The sequence below is a fragment of the Fonsecaea monophora genome (assembly GCF_001642475.1).
Source record: "Fonsecaea monophora strain CBS 269.37 chromosome Unknown Scaff159, whole genome shotgun sequence".
In the NCBI taxonomy this organism is placed as follows: Eukaryota; Fungi; Ascomycota; class Eurotiomycetes; order Chaetothyriales; family Herpotrichiellaceae; genus Fonsecaea; species Fonsecaea monophora.
The window spans coordinates 16,083-35,931 of NW_019174090.1; the positions used below are offsets into that span (position 1 = coordinate 16,083).

Genomic DNA, 19,849 nt, shown 5'->3' on the forward strand with positions numbered 1-19,849 from the left:
TGGACAGTCCCGACAGGCTCCAGCACTTGGATCCCCCCGTTTAAGTGTTTTAAGTCGCCGCGTGCAGGGCCAGTCTACTAGGCCTACCCTGTAATGGCTAACTGGCACCACTGGCCTCCTCTACCCCCACGTAAATGACTCCCCAGCTGTCGCCACCCGCCTTTGGGCTTTGGGCCGCAAAGCCTGCGTCCCTGCCTAGGTAGTGAGGCTCAGCCATTATTTAGTCCTTTGCAGGTGTCTGACTCTCTTCCAAGCGCCCAGCCTCATCTTTGACTGGTAGAGCTGGCGATGTGGCCCCCTTCCGTCCAAGGACCCATTGGCTCGTGGGACACCAAGAGGACCCTTAATGTGATCTGTCCACTGCCACCGGCACGCACTTGGGCAAGCCTTTATTTATCCTTTGTGAAAACCCTCCCATTTTCTCAACCCTCTCAGCCTGACTCACTTTCGCCAGTCAGAAATCAGCGGGTCTGGCGATCCCCCAACCGTCACACCACGCTGGTGGTCTCCACACTCTTTCATCATTTTCGTTGTGACGAGGCACGGAGGCTGTCTGCCTTAGGCCATGTGAGTAACGAGATATCGGCAGTCTCAGAGAACAGTTGGAGATTTCATCTGACTGTCTGCGAATCATGTTTTTGGTTCTGGTTTTGCAAAAGTCCCAGCCACGATCAAGGGGAAACTTATTGTACTGAAAATCTTCGTTAGCCTAGATTCTTGTCTATAGAATCTTGAACAAGAATGACAACTCACGCCTCGACATAGACCTGTTTGTTGACAATGTTAGTCTTCTGCAGTCATCAAGTTGGGCTCTATCCTTTTCATACCTTGACACTGTCTCCGTCGGCTTTGATTCTGCTCTTGGTCAATTTCCAAACAAGATACTGACACGGACCACTGGAGAAGACCTACTTGCCCCAACTCACTGCTTCGTCTGGTCGGGCGCCAGCATCACTCCCATCGAATTCCTGTGCCGTGTTAACATAGACCGCACTTTCGGCGCCGTTTCGCATCAGGCACGCATTAGCGATGTGGTGCTTGACCACCCCGCCTCCAAGGATGATCATGCCCGCTCGTTTCGCCCGCACAGCAATTGTATTGATTTTCCGAATGTCCTTGGCTATGTCGATGCCGAGATGGAGTGGGGAGGCTTTGAAAGAGTGGAAGTAGATCATGTCTCCTAGACTGCCATCTGTCAAGGCAGGACAGAAGACTGGAATGTCATTCTTGTATGCCCAGTAGTATACCGATGATTCGTCATTGATCTCTTTGCCCAGGCGGTGGATTATGGTGCTGGGAGTCCACATGAACCGTTCTCCGGATCGTGCAAACTCTTCTTCCTGCTCCACTAGCATCCTGTCTAGAATGGGGATGATCCAGTCCTCGAAGGCACAATAGTTGTTGTTGGGAACAATGAGATTCCCAATGCGATTCAGTCCCTTAGCTCGTAAGGCAGCGCCAGAAGCGGAAAAGGAGCCCAGATAAGTGGGAGCCAAACACTTGATGAAGTCCTCCTCAACTCCCCCAGCAGTGGTGACAATCGCTGAGACGTGACGGTGCTGGACAAGATAGCGAAAGGTGTCACGCAGGCCTGATGAAATCATATTGGAGGTGTACCCTAGGAAAATGGTGGTTTTCTCTCCTGAGTCGGGATCTCTCCATGATCTCTGTGCGCCGTCAGAAATCCTTCATTTTTCAACGGATAAGTTACCAGAAACAGACCATATCGTTAATAATACGGATGGCATCGCCTATCGAACTAGATTGGAAGCCTTGCCCAGTCAGTTGGTCAATAAAATTCGATATTATAGTCCGTTGTTCCTCTGGTACTGCGGCCCAGTCGATGCCTCGGACCTGTTGAGTCTCGTCAGGAACAGGCTCCGATGCTACCAGAACAGCATCAGTGGCTTTAGCAGGTGGTGCGGATCCCATAATCGACTGCTATGCTTGGTCTTCTCCGTGGCTAATGGGTGGGTGGGAATAGAGGGATGACTTTATACAACGCAGGGGGAAAAAAACTGCCTGGTACAAAATGTATCTCATATTGTGATTCGCTATGTGGTGGGTGGCAGCCTATCAGCCTATCAAACTTGATCAGCCCTGGTTGGAGTCTGGGCGCCCCTGTCCTCGTACGAGCATGTTTAAATCTGGGGCGCTAATAGCGGATGGTGAGCTCGCTAGGGGCCCACGAGCTCTTTAGGGGAACGTTGTTATTCCTCTCAGGATTGGGTGGTGTGTAAGATGGGTAGTAACAGACCTGTATTAACGTGGTACCTCCTGGGCATTAGAGGGGTAATACTCCTGTAATTGAGCTGACATTAACTCGTAATAGAATTTCTTGGGTTGACGCAATGTCCGTCTTCACGCGCACGGGCAACGGATCGGCGGCAGCGGCTAAGATTTGAGGTGCAGGCAGCCCGACGGTGGCCTTAGCACACTCGCTAGGTATCTTGTGCCGCCCGCAACGGAGAAGCAACAAGCACCAAGCTCCAGGCGTCTTTTCCTCCCTCTCTCCTCTTCCTCCACCTGCGCTACCTGCACCACCACCACCACCACAAGCGCCTTTTCCATGTCAGACCCATTCATCTCTTTTCGTCCCTTCTTCCTCCCTGGTCTTTTTCCATCTTTTCCCATCAACTTCATTTTAACCCTACCACTCCAATTAACGCAGCCCGCATGATCGCGCACTGACTCTCAACCTCTAACTGCGACTTCGCGATTTACACAACCGCCAATCCGCCGCGTTTCCCTGCCACACGGGCTTCAAGCACCCATTTCAACCTCAAAACTCTACCTTGCGTTCTCTTCGGCAAATCGAGGTTCAATCCATTTTTCCCACGTATTGCGCGATCGATAATTCACTTTATCTTCCACTCGTCTTGCACTCGTCTTGCACTTGTCCTTGTGTACCTCTATCGACTAGGACAGTGTCGAGGACGCGAAAACCCGGACGACGAACTCGATCTTAATTCACGCAACTGGCCTCAGGGAGCTGACAAAGGACCCTACACTTCGCTCTATTGCTATTCGGTAGTCTTGGCCCCCCAAAGTGCGGAACGCCGCAGATACGCCTGATCAGTGGGCGACTGCGTGGCTGTGGCTTTTCATCTGCGGCGAACGACTTTCCTTTGACAGCGGGAAATTCAAGTCGAACAGAACAGGATCGAAACACTAGCGTGCAAAGACGAAGCCCAGGCATTGTCCAGACAGGATTATCTCAGCCCTTGAATAACCACGCTAACGGACGCCAAACCCACAGTGCCCAAGATCACCTGCGTCGATAGGAAGTTCCAACCTTGGGCTGGCCCAGATCGAGGGATCCAAAGGGCCTTAAGATCACGTGATGTGCTCCGCCGCAAGCGATCAGACTCCGGGCCAATAGCATTCACCTTAGCTTGAAGGCCTGTGGGGGGGTATGTCGTCTTCAAGATATCCTCCTCCAGCAAGAGATCGCTCTCCACCTCGGTTCGATCGCAGACCGCCCACAAACTACACGCCTACAAGTTCGTCATACAGGGGTCAAGCGGAACCAGGTTTGCTGGCGGCGCAAAGAGATCCTCCTCGAGGTCCAAAGGCTGACTTCCGAGGTGGTGGTGGTTTTCCATTTGCGCCAACCGCGCGTGGAAGAGGTGGAGGATTCGCTCCCCGACCCAATGACACCTGGGAGAGAGATCGTGAAAGGGACCGCGAACGAGATACCCGGCCACCTCCACAGTCTTACCGCGCTCGAGAGGACGACCGCACCGAATGGACTCGGCGTGATCGCGATTTCGCAGTGACCGATCGAACCATTCCTTCAGCGAGAGATACCCGACCATATGTTGGCAGAGAGCGTTCGGCCTCTCCAGTCCGACCCAGGAGGGACTCGCGGGAATCGCTTCCCTCTAACTTTGCTCGCCCCACAGAATCTGCGTCGTCATACTACCCTGCTGCAGGGCGTGGCGGGCTTAGCCGCGGTAGAGGCAGAGGCGATTGGGACCGGGGCAGAGGCCGGAGTTCTTTCGTAAGCGAACGCGACCGAGAGCGAGATTTATTCCACCCACGTAGCCGTTCGAGAGAAAGCCGTCGTGATCGCGAGTTCGACCGCGGTCGGCCCGCCCCTGGGGATGCTGATCGCCCGGACAGGTACGAACGTCGCGATTATGAACGCAGTCGAGAGCCCGAAGTCAGGCCTCGGGACTTACGGGAGCACGATGTGTGGCCAAGGGATCAATCCCCGGCCAGGGGATCCACTGTAAATATGGCCGCTGCTGTTACTACCCCATCTGCCTCCGTCAGTGACCGACCTGGGAAGCCCGACTTTGAGGCAGGCAGACGGCCGTCAGTTGTCACCACTCCGATTAGTGCGCTCCGTGAAAATCGGCGTGATGGTGACGGAGCGGATTATTTTGGAAGTTCGAGGTTGGATACCTCCCGTCGTGAACCACCCCAGCTTCCACAACAACCTCCAACTCCGATCGGCCTTGACTATGGTCCTCCACCGTCCTTGCCGTCCGTCACCACTCCCGCCACAGAAAAGGCAACCATACCTAGGCCGCAAACTGCCAAGACGGAGCAAGGAGCACCTTCTCCAGCTACTTTTCAACCGCCTAGTGGGCCAAAAGCTGGCAGAACAGCTCCAGCAGCAAGTCTCGGCCAGTCTGTCAAAACGCCTCAGCACCAAGAGGCCTGGGCTCGCACTGAGCCTGTGTCGCGCCAGGTCCGGCCAGGTGTAATGACAAGCGCAAGTAACTTATCCATGGAAGGTAGCGCAAAGAAAGACGAGCTGCCCGCCGAACCTAAACCCCCTGCTGCCCCAGCCGCTGACCGTGCTATGCCTCCAAATGTCCCGTCTGGTCCGCGAATGGGCAATACGACTCCCTACAAACACAGACTATCGTCAAGTGAGCCGGCTGGTTCGGGACCTCCTCCTATGGCACCAAGGGAACCTTCAAAACCTTCCGGGCTTGACAATCGAGCCCCAGCAATTCCCACGGGCCCTCGTCTCGACCGTGAAGGAACAAGGACAAGCTCAGGGACGGCCTCGAAGATATGGGTCTCTCCAGACTACAAGTCAAAGCCATCCATCATGAACGCGATGAATAAACCATTCCCGCTTGAAACTCGGGACAGAGGTCCTATACCAACGGGACCAAGACAGCAGAGCGTGGTCCCACCACACCCGGACAAGACCCGAGGGACCCATCCATCTGCAAACTCCCCTCCAACTGCGCCATCGGGACCCAGGGCCTTGATTGCAACAAGCCCTAAAATTCAAGACGTCAAAATGACCCTCTTACCTGCCAGGGGAGCAGCCAACGAGATACACCATCAAGAAGATGTGATAATGTCGGTTCCCGCTTCCAGTGAGGACGACGACGACGACGAAGCTGGAGATGACTCCTTTGACGAAGAGTACTATGTTGAATCTGAAGAGAGGCACAAACGGGAAATGGAACTACTCGCGACAAAGAAACCACCGTCTCTACTACAGGATACGGTGGTAGTAGCCCTCCTGGTGAAGCTGCAATTTCTCCATATGATATCTCAAGATCCCGTGGCCAAACCTGAGACCACACCGGTGGAAGTTACAAAAGAGGAGGCACCTGTTACTGTTACTGTTCCAACTGGGTTACCATCTCCACAGCAAGTCCCCGAAGAGACTGAGTCTAAGGAGGAAACATTGGCAACAGAACCACCATATCCCAAAGGACGGCCTCTCAAGCAGCCACCGGTGAACCCGATACCCACCCCTCCTATCGAGGATTTACCATATCTGAAGTCGGGACCTATGGAGCCAGTTGTCTTTGAAGAATCGGATGATGAAGTCGAACGTGAAGCAGTTTCGATTCTTTTACAACAGGAATTTGAGCGTAATGCTTGGGACTGGAGATCCGAACTTGAAGAAATGCACGCAGAATTCAAGGCCCGATATCCTGTGTGGAAGCAAGAAATCCAGCAACTCGAGCAAGAACGCCGTGAGTCGCAGGCTAGCCCTGCGCCTGCTTCCCCTGCACCGTCAGCGGCGCCGTCAGTTACACCTTCACTAACCCACGAACGTACGAGAGGTGCGCGGAATACGACAGAAGCAGATCTGCAAGCCGCAATTTTGATGTCTCAGCAGTCTCTCAAAGAAGAGGAAGAACGACGCGAGAGAGAAGCAGCTTCCAGCTCTGTGCCCAACTATGACCTGGAGGCAGTGGTTCCGCCAATGTTAAAGCCCGCCGACATAGAACTATCCCAGTTTGAAGAGAGAAATCGTCTCGTCCCAAATGACTTGGCGCTCTACGCTTTTGCCTATCTTCCACCCGAGGATGATTTTACAGAGGAGGAACAATCCCTCTTCATCGAAGCTTACTGTCAAACTCCGAAGAAATGGGGCACGATTGCAGAGTCCATCCCAGGTAGAACATATCAAGAGTGCATACTCCATTACTACTTGACCAAGGCCAAGGCTCACTACAAAGACCTCTTGAGACGATCGCAGCCTAGGAAGCGCGGTCGGCGAGTGGCAGCGACCAAACCCCGTTCAACGGCTCTGATGTCCGAGCTTCTCAATGGTGACGATGCGGAAGCGACACCTGTTCCTGTCACAGACAGTGGGAGGCCAAGGCGGGCGGCGGCACCAACGTTCGGAGATGCTCCGAGTGAAGCAGACTCTTCAACACCCGTTCCACAGTCGAAGAAGCTTACAGCGGCATTGAAAGACGGTAATTCAGATGGGAGTGCGAAAACCTCGAGGGGTCGCAAGACTGGGGCTGCCACGAAGGTGCGGAGGACCAAGGCACAAATACAGGCGGAGCAACAACAACAAGTTCTACCACTGGCCCCCGCTGAAGCCTCGCCGAGCAAAGCTGCGACTTCTACCAAGGCAGAAAGAGGGCGAACGCTTGTTCGTGCCGAAAATGTGCCCATCAGGCCCGATCCTCCTCCTTCCGTTCCGACAGTGCAAGTGCAGCGAGCAGTTGAAGCAGGTCTCCAGCCTTATCCTGTTGGCGATGTCCCCGCCGGTCCTCCGACAGCTCCATCGTCGGCCGCGGCCTCACCATATTCCAGTTATTGGTCAGTTACCGAACAGAATAAGTTCCCAGAACTTCTTTCATACTTTGGTCGAGACTTCACAGCAATTGCCGACTTCATGAAAACGAAGAGCGCGATGATGGTGAGTCCGCCGCCACTTGGGTCACCCTCGGTGGCTAATAAGATGCAGATTAAGAATTATTACTCTCGGCAGGTCGATGGCGGCAAGGATGAGCTCGAAAAGTTTGGTCAGATGGGAGATCAGATGCGTGAACAGATGCGCGTAGCTGGGAAAGTCGCCATTCCGCCTCCGAGTCCTATTGTAACTTCAAAACGTCGACATGACACAGCGTTAGGTCCCCTCAGTCGTCCAACTACCCAGGGTGAACAGACCATCATGAATGGTGAGCTTGCAGTCTCAGCAATCAAACCGAGCGTTGTTGAAGACTTTCCAAGAAGTATGCTCGACAGGACAGTCTCCGGGGACATGGCATCTCAACCACACCCGGTCGCACGAGAGGCAATTCGTGAAGCCCCTTTGCCCACTCACCTTCCAACAAAGACCGAGGAGCTTCCAAGATTAGACGGTCGTCCAGCTCTCTTCAGCCATAAACCATTGCACGGTCCCAAAGCTGGCGTTTTTCAGGACGATGTTGGCTTCCAGCCGTCCCGTCAAACTCTCAGGGCACCACTTCAGGAGCAGTCGCCTCAAATACTCACACAGAGACTTCCAGATATGCCGCGTCCTGAATTAGGTCAACAACCATCAATACCCGCAAACGGCCCTAGCCTTCTAGGGCTGCGAGAGCCTATCATACCCGTGCAGCAGCGATCCCAGGCTCCACCAGCTGTTCCCGTTCAGGTTCAAGCCCATGTTGAAAAGTATACCCAGCCAAATGCCCTGCATCCCAGCCATAGCCGCAACAGCAGCTCGACAACTCCGAGCCACCCGCCTTTAGAGACGCCTCAGGACATGGCTTCTTTACGTCGTATAGACAATCAACATGCACTGTACCGGACCGGCCCGACAGAGTCCCCAGCATTGACACCGATCCAAATTCATACTTCTCAGCCGCCACGAGCTGAGATATCTCATCCTGCTGCTCCGCCGCCTCCTGCAGACACTCCGAAACCCCCAGCCAAACGCTCGAATGTGTTCGGCCTTCTCAACGACGATCCACCAGATCCACCGCCTAAGCGGCCGTCTTTGGAGGCACCGAAACGAGCATCCATTCTTTCTCCACAGATAACTGCTCTTCCTCCAGGTCCGACCCTCTTGCAGCAGCCTCGAAGTCAGCACCATCCTGAAGACTCACTCCTAAACAGAGCGTCGAGAGGCACGTATGGGCCCGGTGGCAGTAACGTGCTCTCTACAGGCAGCGGGCAGCAATCATCGACTGATTATCCCAGCGTATATTCTCCCGCTCCTGTCACTGGCCCCAGTAACGAAGCATGGATGGACCGTTTTGATCCACGCCAGCAGGGAGCCCCCAGCGACCAACGAAGTCACCATCACTCACCTGCACCGAGTCCTTATTCCGTGATTCCACCGACTTCACAGCAGAGTAGTATCCCATCGCTCCACTCTTTGCGCGTGGATACCCCTCGAGCACCAGAACGAGCTGGAATTGATCACCGAAGGACGCTGCTAGGCCAGATCAGCCAGATTCCACATGTACCCTCTCCTCCACCTCAACAACCGACGCAGGCTGTGCCGCAACTACGCTCAGCCTCGACCTCGTCGCATCATTCACGGGTTGCCTCGGCAGGATACTCTGCTTCGCAGTCAACAAGTCAATCTTCGTCCCTCGGTCACCCGACGATTCAGCAAAATCATTCTCACTCGGCGAGCTCAACTCCAGTCTCGAGTCTTCACCACCGACCTCAGTCGTCTCTTGAATTTCCGACTCGACTGACTATCCAACAACACATGGCTCAACAAAACCAGCAGAAGCAACAGGAGCAGCAACGTGAACATGAAAGACAAATACGTCATCGAGAATTAGAGCGCGAACGGGAACGGGAACGGGAGCAGCAACAACTACCACCACCACCTTCACAGCAGCAACAGCAGCAACAGCAACAGCAACAACAGATACGCCGGGAGATGTACAGTATGGAGCACCATGCCACTCCTCCGGTGCCCCGTCCAAACCAGATGGCTGCAGCAACTAATCAAGGCCACATGACATTTGCTCAACGCGACATTCCACGGACCTTTACGCCTCCACACACACACGGTGGTGCTCACACTCATTCTCATTCACCGTTTCCGGGCCCTAGTCGTGGTCCCGGGCAAATGGGAACGCCTCATCCTCTTCATCATCCGCATCCACATTCACACCAGCTACACCAACATCAACATCAGCATCAACATCAGCACCAACATCAACAACAGCACCCACAACAGCACCAGCAACAGCAACAACACCAACATCAACATCAACATCAACACCAAGGGGGATCGCTTCCACACCTACAACCTCAAGGGTCAGGCCAACCACCGCCTCATCTGCACCATCCTCACCCTCAAGCGCCGATCCTCCACCCGGGCCAGTCGGGGCACTTTCGAGCAATGAGCCAAGGAGAAGCGAGACGCGACGAGAGGAGGTGAAGAGTGTTGACTTAAAGACCCCAGTGAGCTGTGTCTGCGGATGACATGTACGCGCTGCCAAAGGACTTTTATTTCGCACCGGAGAAGATTCTGTGTTTCTTTATGCCATCTTGGCTCTTCTTTTTCTATGTTGTTGTACATGTATGAGTGGATTGGGATAGCTGTAGGACTAGAATCCATTGTCACGAGTCTCTGCGAACAGGAAGGAGTGGGAATCAGCGAGTTATGTTCTTTTCTCGGTTTGGCCATGGGAGAGGATTTCAACCAGTGTCACGCTTCTAGTTTCGCAGTCAGGGTTCAGGTTTAGGGGGGATGGAGACGTTGTACTCGATCCAAGTGTACTGTGTATAGGACAGATGAAAGGAGACTAGCACCTATCTTGTTCAAGGGACAATAGTCCGAAGATTGGTTGTTGCCTGGAATTCGTATCTGAATAAATGTGGCGGCGGTAGACGAAGAATGATGACCTGCACCGCCACAACTTTGAGGCACAGAGGTCCGAATACGTCACCCCCTCAGAAGAGCCAAAGAGCCAAAGAGCCAACGTTTCCCACTGACACCCAAAACGGTGATCAGCGAGAGATTCCTCCCCAAGTCGATTGCTTCGCGCCTGAGTTTCTCGCCTTTTCCTACAGGGCTTACGCGGTCTTTCGCTTGTTAAAGTCGCTCTTCGACTCTTGATGCACTTCCAAATGAACTTGACGATATAATAAGCTCCCTCCTTCTCCGTCGGACGCTCCGTAGTTTAATCACAGTCGTTTCACCGGCTCTGATGCGGCACCACTTCTTTCACCTTGCCTCGCTCTCGACCTGCCGCGGCTACATGGGCCATGTGAACCTTAGGCGACCACGATTCCAGAATCATTGAATTTCTGTCAAGCACGGCGCTGTTCGAAGCCAGCGCTCAAAAGATCATTATGACACGTAAAGCATCTCTTCCGTATCCCGCAAGTCCCCCACCTCAGCCTCCTTCGTCGAGTTATTACCCAGAGCCACAAGCCAATCTGGTACCGGACTCGACCGATCTCCCTTCCCTACCCTCGTCCTCACGAAGGAATCCGACTGTCGCAGAATCTCCCAGTTTTGAAGACGCAGAGAATCCTTGGTCTGATCTGCGCACGAAAGAACAGACGTCCGATCGACCGCTGCCTGATGTTCTCAGACCAGGGCAACCTCGCTCATCTCCCGGGCTTGTCAGCAATCCCCAGAGTCATGCTCTCTCGAATATCCCCCAGATTCTACGAGCAGGTCGCTCGCAGGAAGATACGCCCAGATCATCGTTGGACAGTCAACGCTCCAAAGACTTCTGGGAAGATTCGGACGAAGGAGAAGGTGGCCGAGGGAAGAGCCCAAAAAGGGGACAAATTGCGCTCACGGATAACGATTTGCATGCGGAGCCATGGGTCGACGTAGAGCCGCCTGAGCAGTCTACTGGGATCAAGAGGAAACCCGTGGGTTGGGGTCCGTCGCCTGCACAATCAAGACCCGATATACCCACTATGTCGGCTTTCGCTTCGAATAATCCCTTTAGACGCCCTTCGGATAATGCTTCAGGAGACGAACGGATCGCACTCTCCAATGGAGACCAGGATGTACCTGAAGCAGCGGTGAAGGGCAAAGAGATGGATCGAGGGCATGCTGCGGCCCCAGTTGACCGTTTTCAAGGCTTCAGTGGTGGCAGTGGCACGATATCGGGCCCAACCTATAATATCAAGCAGGATACCCAGACACCAGCAGACTCATGGGGAATCAGGCATCAGATGGGACAGCCTCCCATGCCGCAAGCTCCTCCACCACCTCCACCGACAGAACCCCGATCACCGTTCAGTGAACAGCCACCACTTATACCAGTGTCTCCTCAACATGATTCAGTCGAGAACCAAAACCCTTGGGCCTCGAATGTCAACCTTGTACCTCCCACTCCGTCTCCGATTCCGTTTTCTCCCTCTCAAAAACAAGTATCAAATTATAATAGCGACCTTTTGGACCGTGGACAGCAGAGCGGAGTTGTATCCCTCAAGGAGGAACTAGAAACACTCCCCAATGCTGCTCAGGCAGGCGTTCCAACAAATGATGAACCCTCATTGCTAGAAGACGATGAGTCCCGGCCTCCCCTGCCTCTGAGACCGGCACATCGTGCAGAGACTGAGTACTACGACCCGCCCGAAGGACCACCTCCACCCAAACCACTCCGACCGACAATACGCACAACTATTCCCTCGGACGAAGACGTCGCCAAAATGATAGAGCAAAGGAACGAAACATACCAAATCAAGCATTTTAATTGGTTCGATCACGGCTCTCGGAAACTGAGAAGATCTTCGATGTTAACCCAGAATAAAAATGGCCCGTGTCCTCTTTTGGCGTTGGTGAATGCTTTGATCTTAGGAGCGAAACAGGAGTCTCAGGCGGCACTAGATGAAGCTCTTCGGACACGTGAACAAGTGTCGCTTGGCCTCATTATTGAAACGTTGATGGACGAACTCTTGTCGCGAGGGTTTGACGCTGTGGGAGAAGTCATGCCCGACGTGGATGAACTGAACCATTTCCTGATGCGCTTGCGAACAGGTATGAACGCCAATCCCAGATTCGTACCGCCTTCACAACCGGCGCCCAATCTGATGGATGCGGATGACTCTTTGCTGAATATGCCGCAACGGGAACGTGCGAAACAAAAGCTAGGGACGTTTGAGGCCACGCCAGACATGAAACTCTACGGGGCTTTCCAAGTTCCCTTGGTACATGGCTGGCTTCCTGACCCGGGGTCCGAAGCCGCAAAGGCGTTTGCACGATCTGCGCAGACATACGAAGATGCTCAAGCGCTCCAGTTTGGGGAGGAGGAATTGGAATACAAACTCACGACCCAGGGATTAACGACCACTGAGCAAAACATGTGGGAGGACATCAACGCCATCAAAAACTTCTTCAAGACATATCCCACCCAGCTGACTCCTTCTGGCCTCGAAGCTGTTCAAGATTCGATCCCATCAGGTTCCTTTGCCATCATGTTCCGCAATGACCACTTTAGCACGATCTACAAGCACCCTGAAAGTGGTCAAATTTTCACTCTGATCACAGATGCCGGTTACGCGGACCGGGACGAAATCATTTGGGAAAGTCTCGTGGACATCAGCGGCAAACACAACGAATTTTTCTCGGGTGATTTCATGCCCGTCAGTCACCATGACGGTGGAGACGAGTCGTCAACTCATCCCGCTGCGCGACGGTCGTCACAGCTCTTAAGCGTCAGCAATGTGCCTGCGGCTACACCTCTGTCTCCGCAAGAACAACAAGAACAACACGACGCCGACTTTGCCATGGCACTACAACTGCAAGAAGAAGAGGAACAGCGACAACGTGCGGATCGAAATAGACGACATGGGAGCAACACAGGTTCCTCCAGCACGCAACCACGAAGATCACAGACAGGGAACATTCCGATACCTCTTCGCTCCACACAGCCGCCACCCGAAGTACGGCCCCCGATTCCACCTCGCGTCTCGCGCGCACCCAATCCAGGCGTCAATCGTCCATCGGATGCGTTGGCTGAGGATGCACCCCCCGCATACGAGGAAGCAGCTAAAGGCAGACCATATATTCCGCCACTGGGCAGCCCATTGCATCCCTCTTCAGAACCGTCTCCCATGAACTCCAACACGCAGCTGACCGGGACCATCAGTAACATCAGCACCCACTCAGCCTCAGGAATGGTTGACACTCCTTCCCATCCACCAGGACCAAATGCGGGCAGGAGGGAACCAAGACGCCGGACGAGTGCATATAATGAGATGTCTCAGTATTACACCAACTCGCCGCAAAGGTTACAGCCACCACAGGGAGTGTCAGGGCCTTCTGGAAGAGGAAGGCATGGACAGGATCGAGATTGCATTGTTATGTAGGTTGGAGTGAGGTTTTCAGCGAACATTCGACCAGACTTCAAGAGTTGTAGGGAAGGCACATGGTTATTTCCTCGGTTTGAGACAGCGTTTGAGATACCGAATTTGACGAGATACGGAATAATGAAAAGTTGACCATTCGCGCCCTTAGGTGTGCATTGTGAAGGGTTTCTCTGATGGTCCCAAACTCAGCGCCATATGGATGAGAGCCCGGCGACTACCATCATGATGGAGCTAACCTATCAAAACAAGAAAATGAAGGGAATCCTTTCCAAAGATACGCAGCCCTAAAGGTTCACAGGAGGACCTCCTTTCCGTTACGTTAGGGCGAGAGAAGACGCCCCGTACAACTGAACCACTAAACATGCTTTTGTCGGGGAGGTCCTCCAGCCCATCATCAGGCAAACAAGGAAGAGCAAACGGCGAGTCCCAGCTACTAAATCATTTCAAATATCTGATGCGGAACAGAATTCGCTGTTAGACCAGTGCCTACGACGGACTCGTGAGTCACAAGAGGACCTTGTTACTATTTCGTAGAAGTTGTAAAGGAAGGTCCGCACCGTTCCATTAACACCTCTATAACCCTTTATCTATCCTTCACTTTCATTTCCCTTTCATCTCACTTTCATCTCACTTTCGACTTGGATTTGAATATCATGTCTCAAAATAAGGATATCTCTGAAGAAAGTACTTCGACTACGCTTTCTGAGGGTCTTACTCGGTCGCTTGTCCTAAAACAACTACTCGACAAACAGGTTGCTACGGAGATTCTCAAGCGAACACTATCAGTCGGGTCAGTACAGTCAACTGCCTCAAGCTTTGCGGAGCGTATGAAGGCAGCCAGATTCGATAACCGCCCCGATCTGCGAGATATTGGGCGAGGCACCTGCGGTAGCGTATTCGAGATTCCAGGGACCACGCAAGCTATCAAGAAAGGCGCAAATGCCGACTCGATCTGGACTGACTTCTGCTTGACGAACTGTGCCTACAATAGCTACCTTTCCTGGGCTCGCTTGCTAGCAGAAAACTTCGCTGGACGTCGCACACCGCGAGTGCCTCGAGCACGGCATTTCCACGGGCCTGAGGCCCACGAATTCTGGACTGCGAGTATTTCAAGGTTCCCCAAGGAAGACCAGACTACAGCCGCAGTATTCTACCTCGATCGCATCTTGCCAGTACCTTCCCTTACGCGCGAAGCCCTCATCCGCCAGTTCTACCAGGACGACAAGCAGGTACAGCACGATGTCCACATCCACCCTCCTAACAGAGACTGTCTCATCCGCGTCTACTTCGGTGAGAACAAGCGGGATGCCTCTCTCTACGGCCCAACGGACTCGCTTCGAAATTTCCCTCTCTACCTGGATCAAGCAAAGACGATAGGTCTCAACGTCAACGCATATGCGGAAGAGATGGCCATGGGTCTTGCTATGCTACACTGGCAAGCCCAAATTGACGCACAAGACACCGAATTCGTCATTGGCAGCTCGACAGTGAATCCATTTGCTGCGCAGCCCCCGTATCCTACTATTTTCAAGCGTCCGGTATCGTCTATGGACAACTTCAGCCCACGAGAAACCCAAATGTGGATGTTAGATTTTGACAAATGTTCCCCAGTTGACCTGCACTCGAAGAACCCGTCATCAGATATAGTCCAGAAGTACCTTGTCGCCGTTACCGGAAACGACCCTTACTTCCCACACCCTCGTCGCGATCCCGATCTCTGGCAACGATTCCGCAAAGTCTACCTCCAAGCAAGTGAAATCATTATCACGACCCGGCAACAACTAAAGCCGCGTGTGGCAAAGCTTCCCGCTATGTTGATAAAGCGGTGGGAGCTATGGGGCGATGAGAACATGGCAGCGGAGGAGTTTGACCCTTTTGAAAGAAATTCCGGGCAAGAAGAAGAGGAGGAGGAGGAGGAAGAAGAAGAAGGAGGAGGAGAAGGAGAGGACAGTGATGACAGTGAGTCAGAGGTTGATGATGGTGAGAGCGATCATGGAGAAGACAGTCCGGAAAGCGACGCGTGAGGATCTTTGCGTTGTGACTTTGAAGTCGCGAGCCAATCATGCGGTCAACAATCCGAACTCACGAATCGGCAACGACGTTGTGGGGTGAACATCGAGTAGCACCTGGTGGAGCCTTGCATGTTTTAACGCCTCTTCTGTTTGCCTGATATACGTCTCGGTATGCTATTAGTCTCTCTGTCAGTGGACACAATGGTATGAAGCCTGCGATTTGGAGCGACACGGATCAATCACATGGCTATTAGAGGGTGGTCAGGAAGCAGAATACCCTGGCACAATCCACTAGGAAATGCTATATAAAGAGCACAATTCCTCTTCACATCCCAGACTTTGTCCTGTCTTCCATCTTCCATCTTCTATTCTTTCGATCTAACAAGTGAATCTCCTTCTCCTTTGCTCTCAATCTCTATCCAGAGCCATCAAGTGTCGTATCTTGTCTACCATGACAACTCCTACTGCAACCACCCATCCTGACTTTGGCGCCACCACAGATGGCCTCACCGTGGCCGCCGCTTTCTCTGGAGCCATCAAGGGCCGCACGATCCTGATCACGGGCGTCAACAGAAAAGGCATCGGCTACACCACGGCCGAGTCGTTTGCGTCGCAGTCCCCACGACTTCTGATCCTCGCGGGCCGCTCAACGGCAAAACTCCAAGAATGCATCGACGACTTGAAAGCGGCTTACCCAGATGTCGAGTACCGCAGCCTGCAGGTCGACCTTTCGTCGCAAAAGTCGGTGCGCAAGGCGGCGGCCGAGGTGCTGGCGTGGACGGACGTGCCGGCGATCGACATTGTCATTAACAACGCCGGGATCATGAACATCCCCGAGCGGACCATGACCGAGGACGGTGTGGAACTCACCATGGCGACGAACCACGTGGGCCACTTCCTGCTGACGAACCTGATCATGCCCAAGATCCTCGCCGCAGCCTCGGGGAAAAAGGGGGCGGTGCGGATCGTCAACCTGGCCAGCATGGGCGTGTACGTGGCGGCCGTGCCGCTGAGCGACATGGGCTACGAGCGGCCGGTGCGCGAGCTGCCGGACGCGGAGAGGCCCAACCTCGCCATCATGCAGGCGCACAACCTCGTCGTCGACGACACCATGGCGTACATCCCCACGGCGGCGTACGGGGCGAGCAAGACGGCCGCGGTGCTGTTCAGCGTCGGCCTGAACCAGCGACTGTTTGAGAAACACGGCGTGCTCAGCGTCGCCGTCAACCCGGGCGAAATCCAGACCGAACTCATCCGCTACACCGACCCGGTCGTGCGCGACACCATGCTCGCCGCCGCCGCCGAGAGGGGCCTCGTCTGGAAGACCCACCAGCAGGGGTGTGCCACGACCTTGGTCGCCGCCCTGGACGACAAGTTGGGTCTTCCGAGCGAAGACGACGGCGCCGGCGCCTTTCTCGGTAATTGTCAGATCATCAAGGCTCCCGGGTACGCGGTCAAAAAGGACATTGCGGAAAGGTTGTGGAAGTGGAGTGAGGAGGTGACGGGCGAGAGGTTTTCTTGGTAGGAAACTGTCTATCCAGGGTACCTGGGGTACCCGGGTACTGTAGGTAGGTAGAGTTGCTGCGTGCAAGTAGAATGGATGAATAGAATGAACGGGGGTTTTCTTCTGGGTGATTTTGATTTTGGATCATCTCTTTCCGGTTCCTGTCCCTGTCCCTGTCCCTGGCCCTAGCCCTAGAAGGGGTAGGCTATAGAGAGGAGATCAAGACAACAAAAGAAGAATATGGCCTGGTAGTCTGGGTGCCCGAGTGACTCGTACTGTATGTGGTGGAATCTCCCCTTCATCAACCTCATTTGCTTGATTCCAACTGTGTTCCTCTGTTTCGTTTCTTCTTTTCGCTAAATGTCATAAGGTAGGTATCGTCATCGTCATCGTCATGCGTGCTTGTTCCTCCATTCTCACTCGTCAAACTTCAACTGAGCACTTTGATCCCCGCACCCGTGAAGCCAACATGGGTATACGCGGCACGGCCTTGAGGTTGAGCTGACTCTGCCTCTGCGTCTACCCCCACCGCCGCCGCCTCAACCTCCCCCTCGCCGACATACGTGACGACAACGTCCCCGACATGGCGCGGGAGGGGATCCGCGCCGGCGCGGTCCTCGTCGTCCTCGATCAGAGCGTCGAACCGCTTGTCGCGCGTCACCCGCAGGATCGTCGAGAAGTTGTTGGTGTAGCTGACGCCGTTGCGGTACAGCGCTGTGATTCCGCAGGCCAGGCACGCCGCGGCCAGGGCGATGACGATGCTGTATGCGACGATCAGCGTGCGCGGGTTGTACGAAAAGGTGTTGAGTGAGCGGTGCAGCGTGGCCGGCGTGGCGATTTCCGCGTTGAACTGTTTCGGGGTGTCTATTGTTGACCTGTTCGTCGCGACGCGGATTAGCCAAGAAGGAGACTCTAGCCAAAAAGAAAATGACTCCCCCCAAGAGGCATGGGGGCTTGGGAGGATGGGAAAGAAGGGACTGTGAATTTGACTCACTCTGGCACCTCCCCGAAGCGATAACTCAGGGTAAAGTTCTCAAACAGACTCTCCAGAGCGGCCGTGAAGTCGCTCAAGTTGACATGGTCCTCGGAAGGCATGAGATAGGACCCGAGGACCGGGCTGGCCACCAGGCTGCTGAATTGGATAGCGCGCCAGTCCGACACATACAGCGGGCTCGTCGTGGTCGCGCCGATCACGTAGACGACGTACGACTGCATGAGCGTGAGGTACTCGAACATCTCAGCTGCATCAGTCTCCGTGACGTTGCCAGGCAGGGACACTGACGCTGGGACCGGTTCAAGCAGCTCGCGCGTGGCGGTGATGGTCTGCTGTCCGTCGCCGTGGAGCTCGAAGCGGACGTCATACGAGGCGTTGTGGAGCGAGCACTCCAGAATCTCCAAGTATCCATCGGCACTCGGGATTATCGTCATGTTGTCCGAGAGGTACAGCGTGTGGTAGACCTTTGCCGCATCCTTGGAAATCAGATCCAGGCCCAGGTTGGGGTCCGTGGCGCTCTCCGAGGCGACAATGTTGTTGAAAAACGTCCCATTCATGTCCGGGCCAAAGGTCTCGAAAGGGTAGAAGGCTGTCCAGAAGAGGAAGTCGCCCGTCTCGTTGATCGACTCTTCCATGGCGGTGGTGATGAAGGAGCGTGTCTCGTTATTCGGCGCGACACATTGCACCGCAGGGCCGTAGAAGCTTTGGGTGTACGAGAGGTTCTGGTTCGAGGAGCCCCCCGAAACCGTCAAAAGACTGGCCTCGACGAGACTGAGCTGCGACAGATAGTTCAACATGGTAGAAACGCCGGGGAATCGCCACGAGCCGTCGTCCAACTTATTGAGTCGGTTGGCCAAAAAAGCATCCCGTTGAGCGACGTTGATTCTTACGGCACTGCTGTGCATTTTGGGTCCCACTGAAATGGTCGCAGGCGTAAAAATCGCAGACAACGGTATGAGCCTTGAAAGAGCGGAGAGTTAGATATCGAGGTGGTAAAGTACTCCAAGGATGAAAGGAGTTCATCCTTACCAAGTAGTGGCGGCAGTCAGAGTCAGAACAGGATGGCCGAACCAGAAGCGCAGGTTGAGGAGCTCGAATGGATTCCCCAGGACGCCAAAGAGCGAGTCCATGGACCGCACGTCGACAGAGTGAAGCCTCAACGTGCACCAGAGACATTGCGTGAAGGCGATGGATGAGGAGATGGCCAGGAGCACCTTCACCAAAAATGCCAGGACAAGCCCAGCCGAAGTGACCACCTGCTGCTCAACGTCGAATGTGATGGCGCGCCCGTCGACGCACAAGTACAAGACATGGTGTGACACTGCGCCGATGAGAGCAGTGATGAACGACGCGACCATCAGTGTCGGCGCTCTCCAGTGGATGCGTCGTGTGCGGGCAGGGCGCATCTTCACCAGGGAGGCATCGGATGGCAGGACTTCGGTGTCAGTCTGGTTGACGTGCAGGGAGTCTTGATACGTCCATGCCATTGCTGGAGAGACGTGGAGCGCAACCAACTGCGACGAGATTAGGTACAGGATATCTGATGAGAGGCAGCTCGCTCCATTGCAAGTTAAGTAAAAACTCTGTCGCCATGTTTATTGCTCGTTGTGTACAGTTCAAAGGAGGGGGCGATATCAGGTCGGTGCGCTGGTTAAGGCAGCCCATTTAAGATAGTCGTCAGTGACTCAGTACCATATAGGCAGACAAGGTCGAGGGCCTTGGTTTCAGATGCCAGGAGTGGTGGGAGGTCATGTATCATGATTTGTTAATGACCAGGATAGCCGCGGTCACTGAACAGGTGAAGTTGGTGCTAACCAGGTTTGCAAC

General features: G+C 54.1%; 6 protein-coding genes across 6 annotated transcripts; 4 read left to right on the forward strand and 2 right to left on the reverse strand.

Annotated features, from left to right (window-relative positions):
• Positions 1-749: 749 nt before the first annotated feature.
• AYO21_11432 (deoxyhypusine synthase) lies at positions 750-1,932 on the reverse strand (the record flags this gene model as incomplete). Its single annotated transcript, XM_022661325.1, has 4 exons — positions 750-767; positions 828-855; positions 913-1,667; positions 1,723-1,932. 4 exons carry the CDS (start codon positions 1,930-1,932, stop codon positions 750-752), a joined length of 1,011 nt encoding a protein of 336 aa, XP_022506359.1.
• A 1,483-nt stretch (positions 1,933-3,415) lies between these two features.
• On the forward strand, positions 3,416-9,578 carry AYO21_11433 (hypothetical protein; the record flags this gene model as incomplete). The annotated part of the gene is made up of 2 exons (XM_022661326.1): positions 3,416-9,239; positions 9,283-9,578. 2 exons carry the CDS (start codon positions 3,416-3,418, stop codon positions 9,576-9,578), a joined length of 6,120 nt encoding a protein of 2,039 aa, XP_022506360.1.
• A 952-nt stretch (positions 9,579-10,530) lies between these two features.
• AYO21_11434 (hypothetical protein) lies at positions 10,531-13,512 on the forward strand (the record flags this gene model as incomplete). The annotated part of the gene is made up of 1 exon (XM_022661327.1): positions 10,531-13,512. One exon carries the CDS (start codon positions 10,531-10,533, stop codon positions 13,510-13,512), a length of 2,982 nt encoding a protein of 993 aa, XP_022506361.1.
• Positions 13,513-14,165: 653 nt separating this feature from the next.
• Positions 14,166-15,536, forward strand: AYO21_11435 (hypothetical protein; the record flags this gene model as incomplete). Its single annotated transcript, XM_022661328.1, has 1 exon — positions 14,166-15,536. One exon carries the CDS (start codon positions 14,166-14,168, stop codon positions 15,534-15,536), a length of 1,371 nt encoding a protein of 456 aa, XP_022506362.1.
• Positions 15,537-15,975: 439 nt separating this feature from the next.
• Positions 15,976-17,049, forward strand: AYO21_11436 (hypothetical protein; the record flags this gene model as incomplete). Its single annotated transcript, XM_022661329.1, has 1 exon — positions 15,976-17,049. The coding sequence occupies one exon, from the start codon at positions 15,976-15,978 to the stop codon at positions 17,047-17,049; it is 1,074 nt and encodes a 357-aa protein (XP_022506363.1).
• A 409-nt stretch (positions 17,050-17,458) lies between these two features.
• AYO21_11437 (hypothetical protein) lies at positions 17,459-19,509 on the reverse strand (the record flags this gene model as incomplete). Its single annotated transcript, XM_022661330.1, has 3 exons — positions 17,459-17,903; positions 18,023-18,982; positions 19,052-19,509. 3 exons carry the CDS (start codon positions 19,507-19,509, stop codon positions 17,459-17,461), a joined length of 1,863 nt encoding a protein of 620 aa, XP_022506364.1.
• Positions 19,510-19,849: the final 340 nt, after the last annotated feature.